The sequence below is a fragment of the Strongylocentrotus purpuratus genome, unplaced genomic scaffold, assembly GCF_000002235.5.
Source record: "Strongylocentrotus purpuratus isolate Spur 01 unplaced genomic scaffold, Spur_5.0 spur5_scaffold_21, whole genome shotgun sequence".
NCBI classification, from domain to species: Eukaryota; Metazoa; Echinodermata; class Echinoidea; order Camarodonta; family Strongylocentrotidae; genus Strongylocentrotus; species Strongylocentrotus purpuratus.
Window position 1 is genome coordinate 14245914 of NW_022145607.1, and position 23486 is coordinate 14269399.

The 23486-nt window shown below is 37.1% G+C and overlaps 1 protein-coding gene across 4 annotated transcripts in view; it reads right to left on the reverse strand.

Annotated features, from left to right (window-relative positions):
- The window catches only part of LOC589923 (afadin), a 53773-nt gene that overhangs the window by 8017 nt on the left and 22270 nt on the right, over positions 1-23486 (reverse strand). Inside the window, exons 8-27 of one of the 4 annotated variants that reach the window (XM_011672737.2) lie at positions 23016-23162; positions 22036-22142; positions 21270-21473; positions 20566-20652; positions 18427-18513; positions 17080-17134; positions 16428-16633; positions 15660-15805; positions 14933-15030; positions 12617-12697; positions 8171-8439; positions 7301-7459; positions 6655-6838; positions 5981-6138; positions 5122-5232; positions 4721-4786; positions 4402-4475; positions 3709-3827; positions 2946-3140; positions 28-136 (exon numbers count right to left, since the gene is read on the reverse strand). In XM_011672737.2, coding sequence (XP_011671039.2) covers positions 28-136; positions 2946-3140; positions 3709-3827; positions 4402-4475; positions 4721-4786; positions 5122-5232; positions 5981-6138; positions 6655-6838; positions 7301-7459; positions 8171-8439; positions 12617-12697; positions 14933-15030; positions 15660-15805; positions 16428-16633; positions 17080-17134; positions 18427-18513; positions 20566-20652; positions 21270-21473; positions 22036-22142; positions 23016-23162 — 2662 coding nt within the window. The remainder of the gene's footprint in view (positions 1-27; positions 137-2945; positions 3141-3708; positions 3828-4401; positions 4476-4720; positions 4787-5121; positions 5233-5980; positions 6139-6654; positions 6839-7300; positions 7460-8170; positions 8440-12616; positions 12698-14932; positions 15031-15659; positions 15806-16427; positions 16634-17079; positions 17135-18426; positions 18514-20565; positions 20653-21269; positions 21474-22035; positions 22143-23015; positions 23163-23486) is intronic. The other 3 variants (XM_011672739.2, XM_011672738.2, XM_030995016.1) reach the window with 3 other exon arrangements.

Sequence of the window (23486 nt, forward strand, 5' to 3'; positions counted from 1 at the left end):
AGACAACCCTGATTGCACTCAACCTACCTCCTGGGTTCTGGCCTCATACTGACAGAGCCATGGCGGGGATAGTCATCCCTACCGTTGCTGCTCGTCATCGGCATGTAGTTCCCTCGTTCTGGAGGTCTCTCCTCGGCTGGTGAAGGAAGAAAAAAGGAAACAGAAAATGGTAAAAGAGAGAACTCTCGGCGCATCATTTTTCTTGACTATTCAGACTTTTGCCATGTTTATTTATGGTAATTAAAAAAGAATTATTTTGAATTGATCGAATTGAGTCTTAAGAAATGGAGAACGATATTAAAGGTATCCCATTGCCCTGTATCTATTTGAACCAGACTTACTTTAACAGGCCATTGTTAAACAAAGGACAGAGTCTCATTTCTTTCTTGATAAACATTATATTAAGAACAACTTTACAACTTTACAGTCTGTCCCTTTTGCAGGCTGAAAATGTATAATTATGTAAATCTGATGGTAAACAAGAGATAATACCAACTAAAAACTCCTCTTAAAAGATTAGAACTGGTAATTGCCTCTATGTGGAAATCGACTTTTAGGAATTTTCAAAACATGTTGAGAAAATTATGCCTAGTAGATTTTCAGACCCTTGTATCGCATAGTTGTACATATTGTGCTGAGTAAAGACTTAATGAGTTTTATTTTGTTCATTATAAGAAGCGGGTCATTGATGTGTACAAATGATAATGTACCCTTTACAGCTAATTTTATCTATGTTATTAACAAAATTTTAAAAAGTCAGTCAGTCACTCATCAGTGTCTGACAGAGAAGTCTAGAGAGTAGATGGTTTCCCCTGCATAACTAGGTCACTGCTAACCGTTAAACGTTTAAATTTCACAGATAGGATATACTGTACGAGACATACTCATGATTCCTGCAAAGTTCTACAGAATATGATGTTGGCTGCAAAAGGGATACCTTTAACAAAATACTTGATAACTTGCTATTAGTATTATTGACAAATTTCAGTGAAAAATAATGGACTTTGAGAGTATATAGTTTATTGTGAGACAGAAGATGAATAATAAACATTAAAGCCCCTCTAAAGTGTTGGGAGCCCCAAAACTTTGATGGCAAAATTTCATGTTAGTTGTATCATAATGTATTAAAAGAGGAAGTCATTTCAGACACATTTCTGCAAGGCTTTTCAAAACAAAAGTGTTTGAACTCAAATATTGATGAAAGAATACAAAATTTAGGTTTTCTGCATACAACAAAAAACCCAAATTATGCATTCTTTTATCACTATTCGTCTTCAAACACTTTTTAGGGCGGAAATCTATGCAGAAGTGTGTCTTCAATGACATTCTCTTACACATTATGATACAATTTAAGTGAAATGTTGTCAACAAATTTCTGGTAAATTTGAGGCTCCCAACACTTTACATGGGCTTAAACTAATATCATCACAAAGAATAGTGAAACTTCAACATAGGTAACAGAAATCACAAAGTGCAAGAACAACTACAACAGTGAAACAATGTGCACACAGGAGTAAGGAAATCACAAACTTGAAATGGATTACTAAAGAGTTATGTTTAAAAAAAATATATTTATCATGCTCAGATTCAAAGTGTACATGTAAATGTAGTATGCTGATACGGATAGACATAGGAGTTAGATGTACATGTACATGCATAAAACAAGCTTTAAACAACAGAAGATAAAAGAGCTTCGCTCACAACAGAACGAAAGGCAATATTTCAAGTAGGAAAAATGCATTACGCACAAAGAGTCCTTACAAATTGCAGAAATGAGGCTCAAACATAGGTCAGAGTGGAAATCACTTGCGATGAAACAGTAAGAAAAATGACAGATCATGCAGCATTTGCAATACACAGAGACTTCATTTCGAGACAGCAAAACGAGATATAAAGGATTTCATGCAAGAAAAAGGGACAATAATCAGCAACTTGAAACACTTGGTGCAATTACGTGTGTGATAGTGAGACAGAAGCACAAAGAAAGGAAAAGAGAGAGAGAGAGAGAGAAAGAGAGAGAGAGAGAGATAGAAATAGAGAGAAACAAAATAAAAAATGAGACATACTGTTAAAGGGAAAGTCCACCCCCAAAATAAGTTTGTTTCGATAGAGGCAGAATAATAAGAAAATCAGGTGAGTGAAAGTTTGAGCAAATTCTGAATGAAAATAAGAAAGTTATGAATTATTGAAGTTGTGATCAATCAAATACAAATTGGCAACTCTGTGACTTATTATACGAGCTCTCCTTCATTTGCTTTGTGCATAATATTCCATAAAATCATGTTTTCTTCGTTATTGATGAGGGAATATATATTTGTTCCTTGCAGGGGGAGTATAGAAACATATTTGCAATTATTATATTTAGGGTGCATGTATGGTTGAAATTTTTCTTGAGGGAAAATGAAAATTTTAGATTTTTTTAGTACTGAGCAAATGGAAGTTGAGCTCGCATGATACGTCATAGAGTTGCCAATTTGTGTTTGATTGATCACAACTTCAAAAATCCTAACTTCCTTATTTTTAATCGGAATTTGCTCAAACTTTCACTGACTTGTTTCTCTCATTTTTCTACTCCTATTAAAGCTAACTTTATTTCAGGGTGGACTTCCCCTTTAAGGATGTGAAAAGGGAATGTGCATTTTCACGTAAGAGAAGAAAGAGAGGATTTAAATGAAGAGATAAATAGACAAACAGATATGAAGACAAGACGGTTGGGTTTGAAAATAGCAAGACATCTAATGATAGTTGACACGTTTACAAAATAGTCAGGCATGCAAAGGGTGAGAGAGTGAGTAAGAAATAGGTAGACGAGGAAGGGTATATTCACTGCATGAGGTGCTTTGAAAATGTTTGATTGAATAGGAATACCAATAACAAACAAGAGGAACACAGTGGACAGCAAACCACGAGGTGAAAGATCAACTCTGGACATATATTCTTCTCACCAAGATTGGGGGAGGACCGGGCCTTATCGGCTTCTCTCAGGCCAACAAGGGGCACGCCAATCATCCCCCTGGGCATGGTGGCGGTCCCCCTAGGTTCCATGGACTCCCTAGGGGCACCCATGCCAGGGGGGAGGGTACCGGAACGCCCTGATAAATCTTCACTGACAGGGCGGGGCTGACGTTCTCCTTTGTAAGCTGGTGGGTGGGTGGAGGGAGGGGTATAAATTGGAGGAGGGCAAGGACACATTCCACAGAAGGGAACGAGGGTGGGGTAGATAAGGGGATGAAAAAAATCGGAATCAAAGTCATATCCAAACTGAAGGAAAAAAATATCAACAAAGAAACTGTGAACTAAACTAGGATTTTTAAAAATCAGAATGCCCAGAGCTAATACTGACTCATACATTAATTTTCTTTATGTAAAATCATAAAAATCATTCTGTCGAAACTCAACTAAAATGGTAGATTGAAATAATTGTACACCTCAAAGAAATATGATACAATTGTTTGGGATTTTACCCAAAACATGTGTATAACTCCCTAGTGATAGTTTGAATTGGAACATCTATTCAAATTTACAGTGACCGATTACAGATGTAAGGTGATTTTGTGTATAGGGAAACCAGAATAAATTTTCACAAATCATATTCCTTTTGAAACGGAAACTTTAAGTGCATGTACCGCTCTTTTTATCAATATATCATTTTTGCTCTTTGTTGTATCCCCCCTAATTCCCCTTGTCATTTTATTTTTCTCTCATTACCTCTTTGTTGTGGTGGTGTTGACTGGCTGAGGATCTGAGCCAAACCATGGAATATGGCTCCTTGCTTGGCAATGGTCATCTCCACAATCTGACCAGACTTGACCAGAAACTGGGCAGCCCTGCATACCAACAGAGAAAGGAAAGAGAATTAAAACGTGAGACATTTTTCTCACTTGTATGACAGCTGCTTCGGAATCAATTGCTCACTGGTCACCATCCTACATTAACCAAATTATCATTTCAACCCTGGACAAAAATTGTCATCAAACTACAGTATTTACACAAAATGGCAGAGTTTAATTTTTATTTTTATGAATCGATTTATTTGAAACTTCAAATACACACAGCTAAATTATATATTCAAGTGGGAGGAAAAGAAACAAGCCATTATTAACCAAACCAAAATTAATGTTACATATACTTCATTGTTCAACAAATGGAACAATATTTTGGTTATCTTATGTTCTTGTTAATCATGCCTGAACCTTTAATTTGTTCATGAGCAAAATGAAATGAAATATTGCAGTTTATGTCGTTCAGTATACCATGTATATTTCAGAATAACTGAATCAATAAAGAAAAGGGTTCAATTTTTTTTTATAAGAGCTATCTTTGTACTGAATGAATGGAATTACATGGGGGAAGAAAGCACATACATCCGTTACAGTAAATAAGAATGGTAAACTATCTTACGCGTCCTGATCCAACCCCAGTAAGCTGTTGCCATCTACAGCGAGGATCTGATCACCAGCCTTCACTCTACCATCCTGTGGAGAAAAAAATGACATTAAAGGGTATTCCATGTTCCAGTTTCAGTTTTATTTTTCATTTCCAACAGAACAGCAATTTTGACAAGAAATCAGATATGCAATTCAACATTCAATAATATAATATATTTTACATGGTTTAAAGTTGTGAAATAGAAAGTATACATAATTATCCAGTATAATGGGTTTAAAAATTTTTTTTTTTAAAGATAAACCTGTGCCTTTTCAAAGTAACTTGTACTTACCACATCAGCAGCTGATCCGGGCACAACAGCCTTCACATAGATACCAATCTTTTCCTGACCAGCTCCCTGTCGTAAAACAAAATAAAACAAAGTTGTAAAATTGAATCGAGGCAAGGGTAGAATTTATTCTGAATCTGATTTTGGCTCTCAATACATAAATAAATGAATCATGTTTGTATTTCCTTGCTGATGAATTCAATTTTTGGTAAATTGTTGAATGGAAATTGGATTTCAGTTTCACAAAGGATACAATCTGCAATATCTTTCAGGTAATAACAAACACACACAAAGAGGAAAAAAAAGAAACATAGAGAGTCAGATAGAGATAGATGAAGAGAGAGGGAGGGAGAGAGAGAGAGAGAGAGAGAGAGAGAAAGAGAAAGAGAAAGAGAGAGACTTACAGTGGCTGCTATGATGCTCAGCCCCATGCCTGGCTTTCCATGTTTGTTGAGCTGTATTGTGTAGACCTCCGGCTCATTGCCGGCTGGCTTAGCATCAGCTTTCACTTGAGGCTGTGCAAAAGAAAAGGAAAGCTCGAGGTTAAACATAACATTTACATGTAGTTTGGGGGCCCTGTCTTATAAAAAATTTACATCAATCACTAGTTATTTGCGATTGATATCAATCGCAACTATGTAAATAAGAGATAAGAGACCGTCAACTTGTGATTGATTTGGATCAATCCCACCCCTTTATAAGATGGGGCCAAGTATCACAAAGTGAAATAGGAATGAAACCCACTAAATTGTGCCACTCATAAAACAGCATTTACAGGGTATGTGCCAACTATCTATCTTATTTTGAGGCTCCACTCATGACGGAAAGAAACTCTAAATCAATGCCAACAAATCAGCTTTTTATACAAAATTTCACCGCACTACAATCTCAGTGAGATTTGTAAATATTTGTGTAAATACAGTTGTCTGTTTCTAATACACACATCTTTTGCACTTGAATAAAGAAATTTATATTCTGTTTAGAACCTTATTTGCTGAACAATATTTTTCACCTCTTATCTAAATTTTTTGTTAGAGAGAACAGTAATTCTTATCCTGTTTGTGAAATCCAATTATAGGGGAGGAGGGGGTGGCGGTAATAATCAGAATCAAAGAAACAAAATTTCAATTTTCATGTAATTGCACGACATAAAGTAACACCAAGAAGTGCATTAAGGGAGCCACAGCACTTTCAAGGAATACTTAATGTGGTCAAAAAGATTGAAAACCAAGCATCTAGATAGAAATAAATGCTTTTGGTTACCTCAAGATGTGGCGCGGACCCTGGTTGTTGGGAGGTAGGGGGCTGCGGAGTCTGAGGGGAGGAGGGAGCAGGCGAATCCAGGATGGATGGCTGGTTGCCATTCATGTGAACAGTCCATGTACCATTGGCCTTCGGGTGAGGGGTCAGACGCACTTGAGCTATGAAAGGAAGAAAAGTACATACACATGAAGAAGAACAAAATCCCATATTAGAATTTGAATGTGTCATTTAACATTTTGAAGCACACAAAAAAAGGAACAAATGAAAGTTAAATATGAAATAGTCACATTATACACAAATCTATTCAGAAATGAATTATTATCTATATAATGTACACGTAAGGCTTTTAAGTAGTACAATGAATCAGTGTATTCAATATCTTTAGCGCAGTACCCGGATGACTCAGTCATCTTTGCTCAGTCATTTGGGAACTTCAACTATCGATATCGATATCACACAAAAACAAAGCCATCTTTACAGAGGCAAGTGAAATTTTGATATTTCGCTAGTCAGACTAATCATAAATATTAGACTCGTCTTCGACTAATCCAATATTGTCATAGCTCGAGCAATATATCCTTGTTTCACACTCAAAGCCTTCCAATTTTATATGAGTATTCTGTTTAGTACATCAAGGATCTGAAAGTTAAAATAATGAAAAGACTATGTCTCACCAGCTTGGATGAGTGGGTTGAAGAACTCGCCCAGGCCGTTGGGGACCCCCTTGATGATGTCACTGGAGTAGCCGTCGTCGGGTAGGAAGGCCGGTACCCTCAGCTCTCTCTCCTCCTCTATCAGGATGGGATGACCCTCACGCTGGGCCTGTAGCTCCTCCTCGGAGGCTGCCATGGAGGTGGCCTGGAAGAGGGGCAAGGGATAGGGGTGGAAAAGGATGGAGAGAATGGAGAGACACAGAGAGAGATTGTATTAAAGGCATCGTTTAACAATGTTACGTCTGAGATGCATGACCATACGTGTTATCAGTGTCTGTGATATGATGTAATATTGAAGCCCTAAACAAATTGCGCTTCAAAATGATCAAGAAGTGCCATCAAAAAGTAAAAATCTTTGAGTGACCGGTTTTACTATACTCATTTTCCCCAAAAAACTGTAGTGTTATGAAAACCATTAGGAAATCAAATTTTTAAATTTTGATTTCCAACCATAAATATTTTGATAATTAGACAGGCGAATCAGCTTGAAAAAGTCATGGGGTTCCTAACTGACCTAAAGGTTTATAATTATGATTGCAGCATGAGCTAAATCCAGGATTTCGTTTCAGAATCTGAGACAAAGTCACCCAATCCCTTTAATAGATACCTTAGCAATGGCTTCAGGCGGAATCTGGATGGAGCCCTTAGGAGGGATGTAGTTATCCAGGATAGCTTTCATCTGACGAGAGTTGAGCATCCAGCCGTTATGAATGGCAGCATTGAGCTGGTTAGAATTCTCCTTGGATGAGGTCAGCAACTCTAGGGCCTGGTGGAGAAGAAAATAAACGGTTAATTGGATGCAAGAATTAATTAATTGAACAAAGTGAACTGAACAAATGGTACATTTATAAAGATGATACTTTCAATTCAACAATCTTGCATGAAGAACTATAGGATAAAGTACACAAAAAATGCATAATGAATCTGCCCGAAGGCGTTGCAAAAGTTAAAGTGCTTTACAGCTGTTTTTTAATATGGATACGCTCGGTTCCATAGACGGAAAGAAAGAAAATCAGGAAGATGAATTGTTTAAATCAAACTAACTTATCATTTTACTGAACAACAAAATGTGATGACACAGAATAGTCTAACCGACATGGTAGTCACTGTAATAAATGCTCTCATTCATTGTAGCTTGGAAAAATTATAACAAAAATAGGTGATAGAAAATAATGGAAATACATCAAGAACAGCATTTGGCAGGAAAAGATCTTCAGATGATATACTATAGTTTAGAAAAATCTTCATGAACTTCTTTTTCTTCTTAAAATCAATCTGCCTCCTTCAATACTGAAGATTCTTGCAGATGCCGTGTATACTCGACCTGATTGGGGTGTGCAGGTGGACCACTACACCGGAGTTTTCCCCTGCAGAGGGTTCTTAACGTGCAAGGGTGGTGACTCTCCTGTACACTGGGCCCTTCATTTAACGTCCTATTGGAGGGACGGAGTGTTTTCCCACTCCATGTAGCACTCACCTGCTTGAGCTTCTGGAAGTGGGTTTCTGCTGCCACCTCCAGCCCTTGCTTCTCAGCCCAGGCGACCACCCTGGAGAGACGCCTCACCAGCCTGTGGCCCCACTCCTGGGTGCAGAGGTTAGCGTGGCGCGGGGAGGAGACCAGGCGGTTGAAGAGCCCCGCCCCAATGAAGTGGAAGAGCTGCGAGAAGAGCTGGATGGTTAGGGCAGCATTGACGCGGCACACGCGCAGGAGGGTCATGGCCGAGGAGAGGATCTGAAGAACGTCGCCTGGTAAAGAGAGAAAGATGAGGAGATGCAGAGAAAGACAAATATTTTATGTGAATGTAATCATACTGAAACAAAAAGACATAGGAACTGAGAAGAAAGAGTGTGAGAAGAAAGATAAAAAGTAAATAGAAAGAGGCCGACAGAGAAAAAGAAGGAGGAAAGTGGAAAAGGGATACAAGAGAAATAAAAGAGAGAGAGAGAAAGATACTTAAAATATAAATGAATAGTACTAGTAGTTATGGTTAAATAAGGAATGCTCTAAAAAACAAAAAAAGAGGAAAGGAGAACGAAGTACAGTAGTTATAAAGATAATTAGAAAAACAGACAGGAAGGTAAATAGATAAAGCATTAATGAATGAAATAGTAACAAATAGAAATTAATAGCAGAATTTAGGAAAAGAGAAGAAAACAAAAAAGAGAAAGGCCCGCCTCTTCACTGCTTATGTTCTTCTACATTCTTTAAAGCTTTTTTAAATATAATTTTTACTACTTTGCCTTGAGACCAATTTTCTTTTAAATAATAATGAATCTATAACATCATTTTACTTTGCCAGATTACTGGAAAATGTTGCATGCTCTGTTTGGATTTGGTGAGAAGAAAAATAGCTTTATGAAGTATCGCAACATTCAATGCAAGCCAACTTCGCAATATTCTTAATCTAAAAAGCTTACCAGTTTTTTGCTCAAAATTTTAATTGGTTTTAGATTTCACTATTATTGAGATTTACAAAGTACATATAAATACAAATACAATTAAAAAAAGGTCAACGTTTTTTTAAAAACACATTCCTGGAGTTTTAACACAACATCTATATTAAAAGATGTTTGATATTACAAGACACTTAAAAATCACAAGTAGGCAATAGCACTGCTGAATATAGGTTTTCCCGCCCAACTTCGTAAACTTAGCATCCGAATTAACGTTACGTTCATTCAAGTTCGTGCGAAATTGAATGACTATGTAGATCAACATTCAAAAAGCTAATTGCGTCGTTCAATTTGATTTAGTAGCATGCGATTTCATACTCTTGTCACGGAGAAGTGCAAAACCAGCATTCAATTTAGAAAAGCGTGCAAAGAGCATTCAAATTCGCGCCGGACAGACGGTGGTATGTATTCGAGCATTCAATTTCGTGATTAGGCATCCATATGTGACATTTGTGCATTGCTTTTCATTTGATGTTAATTTGTCACTTAATATACTTCTGTTTGAATAATTTACTGCTAAGTTTACTAGTAGGAATGATTATGCGTATTCGTTAGCAGATATATGTCATTACACAGGTAACTGTCCCCAGAGAAGGCGCACAATTTGTGACTTCTCTTCTTCTTCTAAGAACAAGCTATATAATTATACACAGATCCTGGACAGCGGTAGAGTTGAGCTTTAGACATGGCCATGATGGAAACAAAATACAATGATGAATAAAGAAAAATATGTGAAATGAAAGGAAAGAAAGATTACCCACTCAATCCAGATTGATAAAAAAAAAACATTTAAAAAATAACCTCATTTATAATGAAAGATATGAAGACATGACTGTATAAAGAAATGTTCATCAAAAATAAAGATCGACAGAAAGAGAAAATATTGAATGCAATATAAATATATCAGACAAATAAGAAGATTGTATAATGTGAAATCATGTCAGAAAAGATCGTAGAGAAAAATAATAAACAAATGAACATGAAACAGTGAATATCCGAATAAACATCGAGCCTCGTACAATAATTATAAGGTCTAGTTTTAATTTGAATGACCCGATTGCAAAAGAGGTTGCCCATAGACGAAAATGAAACCGCAATTCGACAAAGAATTGTCCTCCCACTCAACTTTGGCGAAATTGAATGACGCTAACGCATTTCCAAATTGGTTGAACCAAACGTTAATTTGAATGTGCTTGTTTCGAAAATTCGGTGACTCGAAACGAAATTGAATGCAAAAAGTTTAAAAATGAAACAGGGAAGCAACGAGTGGAGAAAATTTGCTCGAACATGAATGCACGTTAGTGAAATTGATCGCTGCTTTGACGAAATTGGCCGGGAAAACCTATACTATTGCCATAACGAGTCTTGCTACATTCAGGATGTTTTGAAAACAGAGTCAAGAGGTATGCATAACATTATTATCAGTGAGATTAGACATGCTCTGAAACTAATAGAGATAATAACATGTGAGTAATTGACACTGTACATGTCCAACACATTCCAGACTATTATTTGTGAAACAACAGCTGAAATTTAACTCCCCATGAATCATGCAACAGTATATTTACCTAATATTGTGTTGCATGTTTACTCAAATGAATATTGGCAAACAGACTTTGCCCATGCAATCCATTAATACTTATCACAGTCACAATCAATAAGCTTTCTTCTATCTTGTTTCTTATTAAAGTTAAGGCCTAAAAGCAGTACAAACAATTCATGTGCTGTCTCACACTAAACCCCAAAGATGTGATTCATCAAATCTTAATCAAAGAAAACATTTTGAGTGCTGTAATGTGAACTATGATCTGAAACATAAAGACTGTTATTTGTTTTAAGACTGCTGTGAGTGAGTGGCTATACATGAAGGAAAATATTTGATCATCATTAACATGCTTGAACCACACATTATCATAAGATTCAAATTTCCTAATGGAAAATGGTTTCAATTTTGAATGCATCAGACATTTGAGGTTTACCATGCTATGGATAAATGATAATGGATGATCAATTATTATGGTAGAGATGCTAAGTGGTACCTTGCCATCCTAACTATTGTTATATCTATAATTGTTTGTTTGTGTTTTTTATGAATTTTCTATGCTCATGTCAAATATTTATGTATCATCATCATCATCATCAACAACAATAACAAATAAGTGTGATCACTAAGGCAGTCTGCACTTCAAAAAATAAAACCTAAACAAAGCTTTATGCTATAACAACTTGTTTTTCTGTTCTTCTACTGCTACAAATATATGTTTCATTCAAAACAACAATGCACTACAAACATTCACAGTCTGTGATAAATAAAATGAAATCCATGAAGAGGCAATTTAGGAAAATAAAATCAATCATGGGCACATACGTAAACATAAAATGACGAACAGTGAAACTATTGGGTGACATTTAAAGCGACTACATGCATGCAATGAAAGGATAAAACTTATGACACAAGCATATGGGTGAAAAGTAAAAGGGCTTGATAAAAATATTTTGAGGCTGGTAAGTGAACAGATGGTTTATACCACTTGTTCTACATGACATATTGCATATCATGTTCACAAAAACTAAATATCAAATTGATCACAAAGTTGATTAGTGAGTTTTTTTCTTCATATACTGGCTGTGGGAAACCATGGAGACAGAAAAAACAGCATTGATTATGAAAATGTGTATACAAAATTAAAAAAAATATGTAAAAGAAATACAACTAAAAAAGGTAATGATAAAACTGAGGAATAATGATCTTCATGTATAATTGGATGGCAAAGATGATGGAAATGATAAAGATAGGGTACTGCAGACATGTATCGATACCAAGACTGAAATATTAATTCTGCTGATTATGAATAAGGGGAAGTGAACAAGGAGAAACTACATTCTATGTTGGCCTACATGTACATTCAGGTTTACAGTCTAGCATACTTCTTAAATGAATAGTTATTTTTCAAATGAATAGTTTACATGAGCCAAACTAGATTTCCATGTACAATGTACTACTGAGGTTTAGTATTAAATCCAATCATACATGAGGACTAAAGACAAGAAACCCATGCACAGTAATAAAGAAGAAAATATTCCTGATGAAAATGTGCTAAAAACCAACAACAAAACTCAATACAAAGTAACCCATGCACAAAACTGATTTTTTTCTTTTCTTTTTTCAAAATGAAAAGTGATTAATGTAAAAGAATAGGAAGACAATCTAAATGCCAAAGTTAGCTTGCTCAGGAATGTCTGTATCTTCTATCTAACCTCTCACTTTTAAGGAAATTAAAGCAATCAAAATAAAAACATGCAGGGAACTAGTTTGAGCACTACATGCAAATCACATATAAAAACATAGCATGCACATTAAAACCCCACAAGGTCATGGAAAAATGTGTAACTGCAATTTTGTGAAGAAAATAGTGATTATTTCTTGCTGGTTGTTTTTGCAAGGATTTAGTTTAAGTTATCATCCTACCTATTGTTGGGCGGCCACTCATTGGGCTTCGTGAAGGGGGCCTCATCCAGCGCCCGTTCTCAACGCTCTTTCCATCCTCGTCTGGGAGAGGAACATTCAGGACAAAATTGTTTTTGAGTTTCTAATAGTGTAACTCTATTATCAAATAGACATTTACTTTTATACTTGAACATGTATTAAAGAGAACTGTTGCTGAGCTAGCACCATGAGCGTCCCTGGATGGTGTGTGTGCTCTATAAGTTCACACTATTATTATTGTTATTTTCAAATAGGTTTAATTTCCAGGGCAAACTTTTTCTCGCCTGTGTATACATACCAGTTTAAAGTTTTACCATACTAGTAGTTCTAGTTGTCCTCAAAGTTACTTCCAACATTTCCCACACTTCCCAGACATGATATTTTTAGCATAACGGTGGCTTATAATCCAGGCTAATTTTCTCGTCCTTACTCATTTAGGGGCGTGATATGTGATCCAAGTACAGGAATATACAAATCGCACTCATAGTGCAAAAGGCACAGTTTTTGTTAAAAAGCACAGAAGCAAAACAATGAGATAATTTACTGATGGTAGATGATCATATAACCCTGCTACAAATGTACCTCAATCAGGCTAAATCATGTCATTGAAGTATTTAGGATTACCGTAAATGGTTAAATGCATCTAGACCACCCTAAAAATGCCTTTTGCATTACAGGCACTGCACTCTGAATGCTACCAAAGGGGCTTTATAGTTCTGTAAGTACGAACATATTCTCACATGTACTCATATGCACTTTTTTATTTTTTTTTATTTTTTTTTAAAGAACTATTAACTTCTAATGGACCCAGACAAATAAACAGTCTAAACAATTTTGGGAAAGAAGATATCAATCATACTGAAGAAATTTATTCCTCATGAATTTTTTTGTTTATAGAAGAACTATTTATTAGCTGTAGGGTTACATGTATGTTCTTCATGTTTTGCAAACAGGACATACAGGACAGAAAACAGGCAAAACTGTCCTCTATCATAATGCCATACATCTTTTCTTGAAAATTTGCTAGGCGAGAACTGTTCAGTATTGCACTATTGAGTACAAAGCACTTTCGAATCAAGAGAACGGACCATCAGCTGGTATTTGGGACACTGACCAGTGTCCGAGACTCTCCCTAACCTTTGGAAAGGGGGGGGGGGGAGGACCAAAGAGCCCCTGATCCCCATTTATTTTTTAGCACTGGTGAAGTACACATAGGATCCAGCCTTTTATTTCCCCAGCACCTAAGCAGGCTTGATGAACCCATGCTCTGAGTGTCTTCAATTGACCTACATTCCAGATTACATGTATGTTATGAAAACAAGACCATGGTTCCCATGATATGAAGAGGCAAAATACATTGAAACAATTTAAGAAATACTTAATCTACAGGCAAGAAAACATTCTGAAATTCAAAATTCCACATTCCAAACAAAGTCCCATGCACAGAAATGTTAAAATGTATGAGTATCACAACCAAGCCATGGATATGAATGCATGGAGAAATGGGAATATTTTCGTAACACTCATCGTTTGTGTCTTTTTAGTTATTTTCATAGGACCTACATGTACCAGCATACAAGTGAAGTTAGCAGCCAGGTCCACATTTGTTAGTATAGCCGATCTGTAAGTTTTAGACTTTCTAGTGAAAATTTGCAAATAACCTCCAATTTTCAAACCTATCTTTATCAAAAGAATAATGCCTCTCATACTGCCTCTCAGAAGGTGATGAGGACATAAAAGGACCAGAAAATGATCTATTGGTTTCAAAATTATATATTTCAACACTACTGAATTAATTACCTGAAAGCAGAATGTGAACTACATGGTTTGGGGCTACATGTGTATGTCCTTTGACAAAAAAGGGAGGTGTTTGTGTGTTAAAAGAAAGCTGATCTAAACAAGATATTAATTTTGAAGGAAAAATGTGTAAGGTCAACCAGATAAAGTGGTGGACATTAAAACCAGGAATTCTTGACATGCCCTACAAGTATTGCTGCATATTTATGGCAAGCCATTTTAACATTTTTACCTATTTTTTGATATCAAGAATTACCATTGCTTTACAACAGAAAATCATTTCTTGATAACAAGAATTCATCACTTGATATCAAGAAATAGGAATAAATGTTAAAACGGCTTGCCATAAATACGCAGCAATATGCAAAGGTGTGACTGAGGCATTACTGCCATGTACAGTGTCCGTTCTACATGCTAGGGACCCCTCCCCCCCCCCCCCCTTACATCACGGTAAGATGATAGAAAGATTAGAGGAATGAAAGAGAAGTGGCATCTTCTTACCAGCAATGAGGTCCTTCTCAACGTCGGCTTCGTCGCTGGGGTCGAGGAATGCAGAGAGGTTCTTGTTGAGCTCAAGCTGCATGGCTCTCACAAGATGCCTGGAAAACGAAGAGGAGGATGATATTAAATGGTTGGTAAAATTATCATTACCTTTTTCATTGCGTCACTTTGACCATCCTCTTTGAGTAACGAATCACAAATGCTCATGACATACTTCAGATATAGGAAGTGCTACAGTTTCAATGAGTGAAATTGAACTTTGAATGCGATTCCATACACCTTACAAGTAAAATCCACAGTAATATCAAAGCATTGCATCAAAACTTTTAAGATGGTGTATTGCACAAATGCGTGGAAGATTGCTGATATGAATATATTGTGCAAATGGCTCATAACATGGAGATCTGTCTTGGTGAATTGTCCTGGGACTCACCCTAAACATATTCAGCAAATCTGTGTGACAAGAAATCCTTGAAGCCTATCCACACTAGTTTGGCCAGGAGGGATTAGACCTCCCTGCGTGGTCACTAGTATGTGGTTATCTCATCAAATCAGCACTCAATTAACATAAGAAAAAGGGGACCAAGGAGGAAAAATAGTCATCGATCAGGCATTGTTTGCTATATAGAGGGCGCAAGTAGCTATAAGTAGTGCAGTGGGGCTGAAATTATATCATTGTAAGCTGTTATGCAAGGATTGGTCTTGGAGGGGTGGTCATAACACTTACCTGAAGGTGTTCTGGACACACGTATGAAGGATGTCCTGAGCGTCATGTGAGATGCCACCGATGTCCCGGTCAGCTTGGATGAAGTGAAGGAGCTCAGAGACATTGGCCAACCAGAAGGTCAAGGCTCCTGCCACCTGAGATTCCTCCTGTACAAAGATAGGAGTAGGGAGAGAGCTACTAGATGACCACTAACATACTGACATACACCATACAGCATTGAAGGTACATGAACATGGATGACTCTGTTTTAAAATTTTTGGAGCCAGATATAAATCAAACCTTCCAAATTTGCTATATCTTGTATAATTAGTTACGACAAAAAGAGGTCTTCTTCCTAAAAATTGATTAGATATACAGTACACCAATACAATGGATTGAATCAGTCTAACCACATTTTTAAGTGCAATGAATATCCTCTAACTTTTATTTTTACTCTGTATCTATGTGCCTGTGGAAATGAGTGTTTTAACAAAAGCAATCACTTCTCATTCCATCTAAATAGGGCAACTCTGTCTCATTTAGTTGGGAATTTGATGACAACAGAAAAAAAAATTTTAATGTTGCTTGACCAAATAATCATAATACTGATAGCAGAGTAAAACCTGCAGATAAAGACCATTCAAAGGAGACAAGAAAGAGTGTTTTCACTATGGAGAGGGTCTCTTTGGACAGCTTCCTTTAATACATGATTTAATGAGAAGCAAAAATTGGGATTTCTATACAGGCGGTCATCTTTAAACTCAAGTTCACTTGTTTGCCTTTCCCTACCTCGACGGTCCTGTCAATGATGTCTGCCATTTTGTTGAGGAAGGCCGAGAGTCGCTGGGCCCTCTCTGTGGGACCCATCTCTGGCCGGTAGAGCTTGGAGAGACGGTAACGACATGCAAGATAGAGGGCATACGTCGGGGCAAGCTTGAAGTAGATCTGGGCTCCATTCACCTGTCGCACTACCACGTCAAAGAAGGTGTCTTCACCTGAACAATAAAAGTTTTTAAACAAATGTATGGTCAAAATTGTCAACTTGAGATATTTAAAATTTCAAAGTGTTACTATTACATAAGATAACAAGTTAAAAAAAAGAGATATATGGCACCGTTGAAACCATGACTTTGAAGATTGATTCCTGCTCTTTAGTCAAAATGAGAGTCTGATACTTCTAAGGATCTCATAATAAAAAGATATCACAGAAAGTTCTTGTGGTAGCTACATAAAGGCATATCTTGCGTGTTTCAAAACGTGAAACCAACTTTGGATATTGTGAAATTTATCCAGAGACGCAATTCCATCACTTTCTGTATAACTCAATAAAGAATGTCAAAATAGAGTAAACACTCACTACTCACTAATAGTCTTGTTTTCACCTCGTTTTATTGTCTTTTTTAGAATTGTTATCAAAAGGTCAGAGTTCATGAACACCCACCTGTATCTCTGAACTCCAAGCTCAGCGGCAGCACTTCAGTGTTTGGATCACGAGCCTGTACGACAGAGAGAAAACATTTGATGAGTACAAAAGTTGTATCAAAACGAAAAAATCTTAACAAGCAATAGGACATTATTAATAAACGTAACTATAGACAGCAAGGAAGAACCCTTGTTTACCCACAGGAACAAATATAAACAGAGCTTTGTGTAAATTAAGTACATTGTTGCTCTTTACAATTGTCTCTTTAGAAATATTTTTAAAACTTTGAATTATTTATATACATTAATATTTGTCATCCATTCTTCATGTATAAAAGGCAATTCTTTAGAAATTTAATTCCATTCTAATCAAATTATCATAAGATTGTATTCACTACAAGGCTTCTTTTTTTGCAGATGAAGAGTGTATGAAAAAAAATATGAGAGGAATGTGGGAAATGGAGTATATTGTATTCCTTATGGGCTAAACGTGTAAAAATGCATGTGAATGGGATCATTATAACATAAATATATAAGCATGTTTCATCAATAAAAGAATAGTGATAAAGTTCACTGTTACATTACACAGGATCTTGTACATACAAAATGCTTTCTTCTTTATATGGATAATAACAAATATGGAAGGGAGGGGAAAGGAAAGGAAGAATCAAACATTAAAAAAACATTCATTGCAAGGATGCACACAAAGAAAATGAAAAAAGAAGACAACTATGAAGAGAAAGATTAAATTAAAACAAACAAATATTGGGATGAACAGATTGACATACAAGACAAGTAGATGTAACTTGAAATATAAAACAAGACTACATACGACAAATAACAAATGATAGTTACAAGTAACAAATTATAATTTCATGAATCATAACAGATTGCAAATGATGAGGACAATGAATTACAAACGAAAATGAAATGAAATGAATTCTAATCAATCAATTATAAACATACACAGCATGGGAGTAATTAATTACAAATGATGAGCGAGTTAGCATTTGCAAATTATACCATTATTATTATCATCATTAATAATTTAATGAGTTGGCAAATGAAATAAATGTTACATTAGGACAGTTGACAGTAATTGTTTTTGATATACATCTAGTAATTAATGACACATTTCTGCACTATACTAAAAATAAAAACTGTTCAATAAAAAGTGTTTTATGTCAAGGCTATGAAAAAAAAAAATTGAAAGTGTGTTGATGTGTGCTCTCTATCTCTATTACAAACCATTGATTTAAGTTAAGGAAAACAATTCAATGATCAATGATGAATGAACATATTGATGAATTAACCATAACTGATGGATAACTTTCTGCTCTTGAACTCACTACATGCCACCACATACCTGTGGGTGCCGCCCTGTATGGGTGGCTACGTGGCCAGCTGAGTCGAATGTGGTCTCATAACTCTGTGCATGGTTGCGTGTGATGATCTGTAGATCGGTCATACAGTATGCGTATGTGAGGGTTAGCAGTTAGTCTAGCGACTAGAAAAGGGGTGCACGATGGATCACTATACAACAAATAGGTGCACTTATTTGGACTGGACAGGGGAGGGGGTGGGAGAGGGTTGGAAGGGGGTGTGGCAATACACAATGTGACTTGACTTTGTGCCATGCCATTCACAATAAAGGGCATATTTAGTCTAACATACTGAGAAGAGAGGGATTCAGAAATAGCAAGCCATATATGCATTGCATGTTACCAAAAAGGTTTATTTTCATTTCTCTGAAAAACTTTCAAAAAAGGTGGAATGAAGACCCAATTTGCAAGTCAGAATAAAAAGTTGGATGCATATTTTACTGGACAAAATGTAGTGTATAATATTATTATAATTTATAATGAAACCCCTAGACATTCAACCAAGTAAGAGGGAAAACAATTAGAAGCATGAGCACCATGGTTTAAAGCCAGTAATATTATCATTATGAAGTGCACATGTTATGTCATGCTTTAGGATTTAATATTCAAAACCTTAGTCACATGTGCACCTTAAACCTCAGTCACACGAACGGGAACCACTCAAGACCAACTCCAGACAGACTACTGACCTACAAAAAAAATTGTAGATATACACAGGGGTCTTGTTAATTATTTTTGAAGGAGGTAATTTGAATTTTATTGGAGGTACCATCACTGCGAGGGAGCGAAGCGACCGAGTGGGGGAGGGGTTGGGAAGGGGGTTTGTCCCCCCTCCCACGGCAGGGACCTTTTGAGATTTTCCACTTGAAATCGTGCAATCTGGTGCATACCTAAGAACAAAATTTGTAGTTATCTTTCCTACCTTGTATTACACATATATTGTAATAAACACACATATTGTTCATGTTTAATATTACATGAACAATCATAACTCATAAGAAAAGTTATTAAGTTGATAATTATTTATCACTTTGTACCAATACTTTGTAAATTTTAATTAAACTGAGATGATGCACCATACTCAATCTTTCTACATCATGATTTGTTGAATACATGTACAGTATTTAAATAATGGGCAGCAGAGGCTAGATTTTGATTTTTTTTTTTACTTGTGACTTTTATTTGGCTCCCCATATGAATTCTCATTTAATTTTTTTTTTTTGACATGAAATTATTGAATACATGCCGGGGAGCGTTATTTTTTTATGCGGCCGGGGACGGCCGTGGCCGGCCTAAACTCAGCCGAGTTCAAAACTCTGTTGCCGATTTGCGCATCTCAGAATCTAAAGTACGTTGTCTCTAGACATTGCACGCACGTGTATAGGCCCCGGTTTCCGTGATCTTCAAATATCAAATCGGCAACGGATAGTTTGGTTACAGCGAGCTAGCTTCAGTTTTGTTATGATCAGTGTGTATTATATTTTGTGCAGTGCATCGTCTTCTCGCGTGCACATCGGGATCGCAATGGGGTAGGGACGGGCGGGCTTGGCCGCCGCGCTGTGGGGGAGAACTGCGATGTAACGTTAGATAGATAGGTCTAGGTAAGTACGGACGACGTCGCGTTCGTGATCGTAAGGGATTTCGTCGACTGCGGCCGTGTATGTGCGGCACTAATTATATCTTGGACGAAATTAAGGAAATTTTGGATTAGCATTGATTTAGATCTACTTTCTGTGATTTTTGCAAGGTTTATTATAGACCTCTAGGAATTATAGCCGGTAAGAAACGAGTGAATAGGCGGCAAGTTTTACCGGTTACCGGCTTTAAACGACAGCCCTGTATACATATATTTCACAATAGCCAAGTGGTCGATTTGGAGTCAGATGGAGTTTGTTTCACAGTGTGACTGAGGTAATAACAGAAAGCATGCAAGCTACTAATATACCACTGCTTAGAATTTGATACAGATATATTTAACAGTCATGCAAATATTAAGTGCACAGGAATTAATATCAATAGAAGGACAAATTAATAGCAAGTTAGCTTCACAGCCTCTAGATTAATAGCATCAGTGGTGAATAAATTAGTAATGGCATGTGTAAACGGAATGGTTAAACACATACCTTTTCCTGCTTGCTTCCGTATGTCTCGATGCTACCATCAGCATCAAAGGTCGTCTCAACGTGCGATTTATTTCTATCCTCCCAGTCCTGGAGAGGTGGAGAGAGGGAGGGAGAAAGTGAGAAAATGAGAGAAAAGAAGAGTAGGAGGACAAGGGGATGAAAGAGAGACAGAGAGAGAGAGACAGACAGAGAGAGCATGATAAGGAGAGGGGAGATTGAGAGATGAAACAGAGAACATAAAAATACATTAAATAGAGAATGAAAGAAAAAAGGGTAAGATTCAGAGAGAAACAATCTAACAGCATAGGAAACATATCAAAACTTTATCAGAACTTGTTTATTTTCACTTTTGTACATATTTGATACTTCATTTTCTGAATCACCATGCATACCAAGTGCTCAAGCCTATTATGCGTATGCCAGTGCATGAAAGAAGTCACGATTCAATTGTTCAACCATCCTGAATAGTGGTTTAACTTCAACACCCTGGATACAATTTCATTTTGATATATCACATATTTTCCAATTACCCCCGCTTCCAGTAGTCTCAAGCTTTAAAGGGATCGTTTAACAATGTTAAATCTGACTAACCTAAAAGTTTATAATTATCATTGCAGCATGAGCTAAATCAAGGATTATTTTTAAAGGGTCTAAGACAAAGTTACCGGATCCCTTTAACAGAATTCAACAGGTTAAATCCTTACCGGGTCTTCCACTTGTGGATCACAGAATCGGAAGGTGTACTGCCGTCCGAACTGCACTAGTGCCCCGTGCTGCAGGATGGTGGTCTCGTAGATCGGTTCACCGACCACGTAGATCTCGGCTTCAGCACAGGAGGGCGTGACCGTGACCACGCCTTCCATCTTGGCCATGACGCAGTGGCGGGGCAGGATGTCTGGCGCTACAAACTGGTCCAAGGAATGCAATTAGAAAAGGGAGGGAGTGGTTAAGGGGCTTTCAAGCAGTTAGGAGCTTGTTTGCTTGCTTGCTCAATGTAGCTCTTGTGAATAAAGCAACAGTTTCCCAATTACAAGTTCCTACATATTCAAGCACTGGGGTTTTTAATTATAAAATATACCATAAGTGTAGTTAATAGAAAAAAGGTTTAAAGGAGCATTGATGGTTTAATATTTTAGACAGGCTCTCTTTAAAACAATTATTAAAAAAGTAATAGTGTTACAGCACAAGCTGGTAACATATGTTTATACATGCATTTAGTCATTAGGCTTTCTGGTTAATTTACATTATTTTTACAAGATTCTGGGAGCAAAATGTCATAGCAAAAATTTAAACATGGTCTCCTGAACCTGACGTCTCTATATGTTGTGTCTGATGTCGTACATCCATGCAAGCAAAATTACCTGTGGCAATCCACTGTTTTCTCTACTATACTACAACAAAGGTGTAAATCCTTGTTTGTTGAGGGGGAGGAGAGAGAGGGAGAGAGGGGGGGGGGGTGTATGGACTCACCTGTAGGTATGGTCCAGAGCCTGGGGGATCACGCTGACTGCCCACCTCCGTGACATCACTCTGGAGCCTGTAGTGTTTGGGCTTGTAGTCGATGATATCTGTACCATCTAAGAGGTAAACAACGAGTCATAAATAGAAGTGGGTTCTGTGACACATCCAACAGCAATTTACATGTGTGACAATTTCAGAGTCTAGAGAAAATTGGCCCAACCTCTGTTTTGACTTCTAATCAATGCCCTTTGCTATTTTTGATACAAAAGAATACAGATACAGATAATTGACAAAATAAAGACAAGAGCAAATTATGTCATATCTAATACTCAGTCACCTCTGTTAATTCAGAAATACTCTCCTTTATCTTGAAAGTGGTGACTTAATACCGTTGTTGAGCTCTAGGAAGTATGGCAGTCTCTCAAGACTGAAGAGGTATATCGTTGGGATCTTGGAAGCCTTTTTCCACCATGTTCTAACCCAAACCCTTAACCTAACCATAAGTCCCAAACCCTGACTGTAACCTTACCCTAGCCCCATACATTTGACAAAATAAAAACAAGAGCAAATGATGTCATACATGTATCTAATACTTAGTCACCTCCTGTTATTTTACCTTACTTTAAAGACACTCAGTAGTTAGCTCTCATGGGGAATTCAACACCGTTCGGGTGTTTACCCAATAAGAGGTGCTGTCAATCACCAGAGTTAGCCTTTAGTTTTATGACCACCAGGCCTTATGTAACGTACTGCATTTTCCACCCATTCCCCCCATGGTAAAGTCATTATCTCACTTTTCCGACACCCAAAGACTCTCGATAGACGAGGGGGTATTTCTCTATTGGCCAACCGGTTCGCTGTGTGCAGGCCTAATACATGTACACACGTTAATGATTTTTATTATCCACCAAGTCTGGTGTCAGCGAATTATGGCCTTCTGCACATGGAAACTGACGAGTAACTCCCCTTCCCTTGAAGTGGTGACTTACCGTTATTAAGTTCTAGGAAGTATGGCAGTCTTTCTGGGGGGATGTTGTTGGGATCCTGGAAACTGTCATCCATCCTGTTCTTCCCAGGTCTCTTGAGACGAGGAATGTGGTCTGCAGGCTTTCTTTTCAACTCAAACGCAAGCTCACCTGTAAGGATAGAAGACAGAACAAATAGTATACCAACCTGGCTTATACAGGTTACGTTGAAGGTGGACTAAAACTAATCGCTGGTATGCAAAATGGTAGTGCCTTTCAGTAAATGTCCAGTACTACATGGCCATCAGTAGATATCAGCTGCACACCTGATAGGACAATATGCAGGGCCCCACGCCTACTGTTTTGGAGCGGGTCCAGAATGAGATTCGGGGTGCCCATGTGTCCTGGTCACCCCTGGTTAAAGTGTCACGCCCTGCAAACACAGGTAACTTACTGTATTTTGCGGGAAATTTTTATCTAGCCAACAGAATGTTG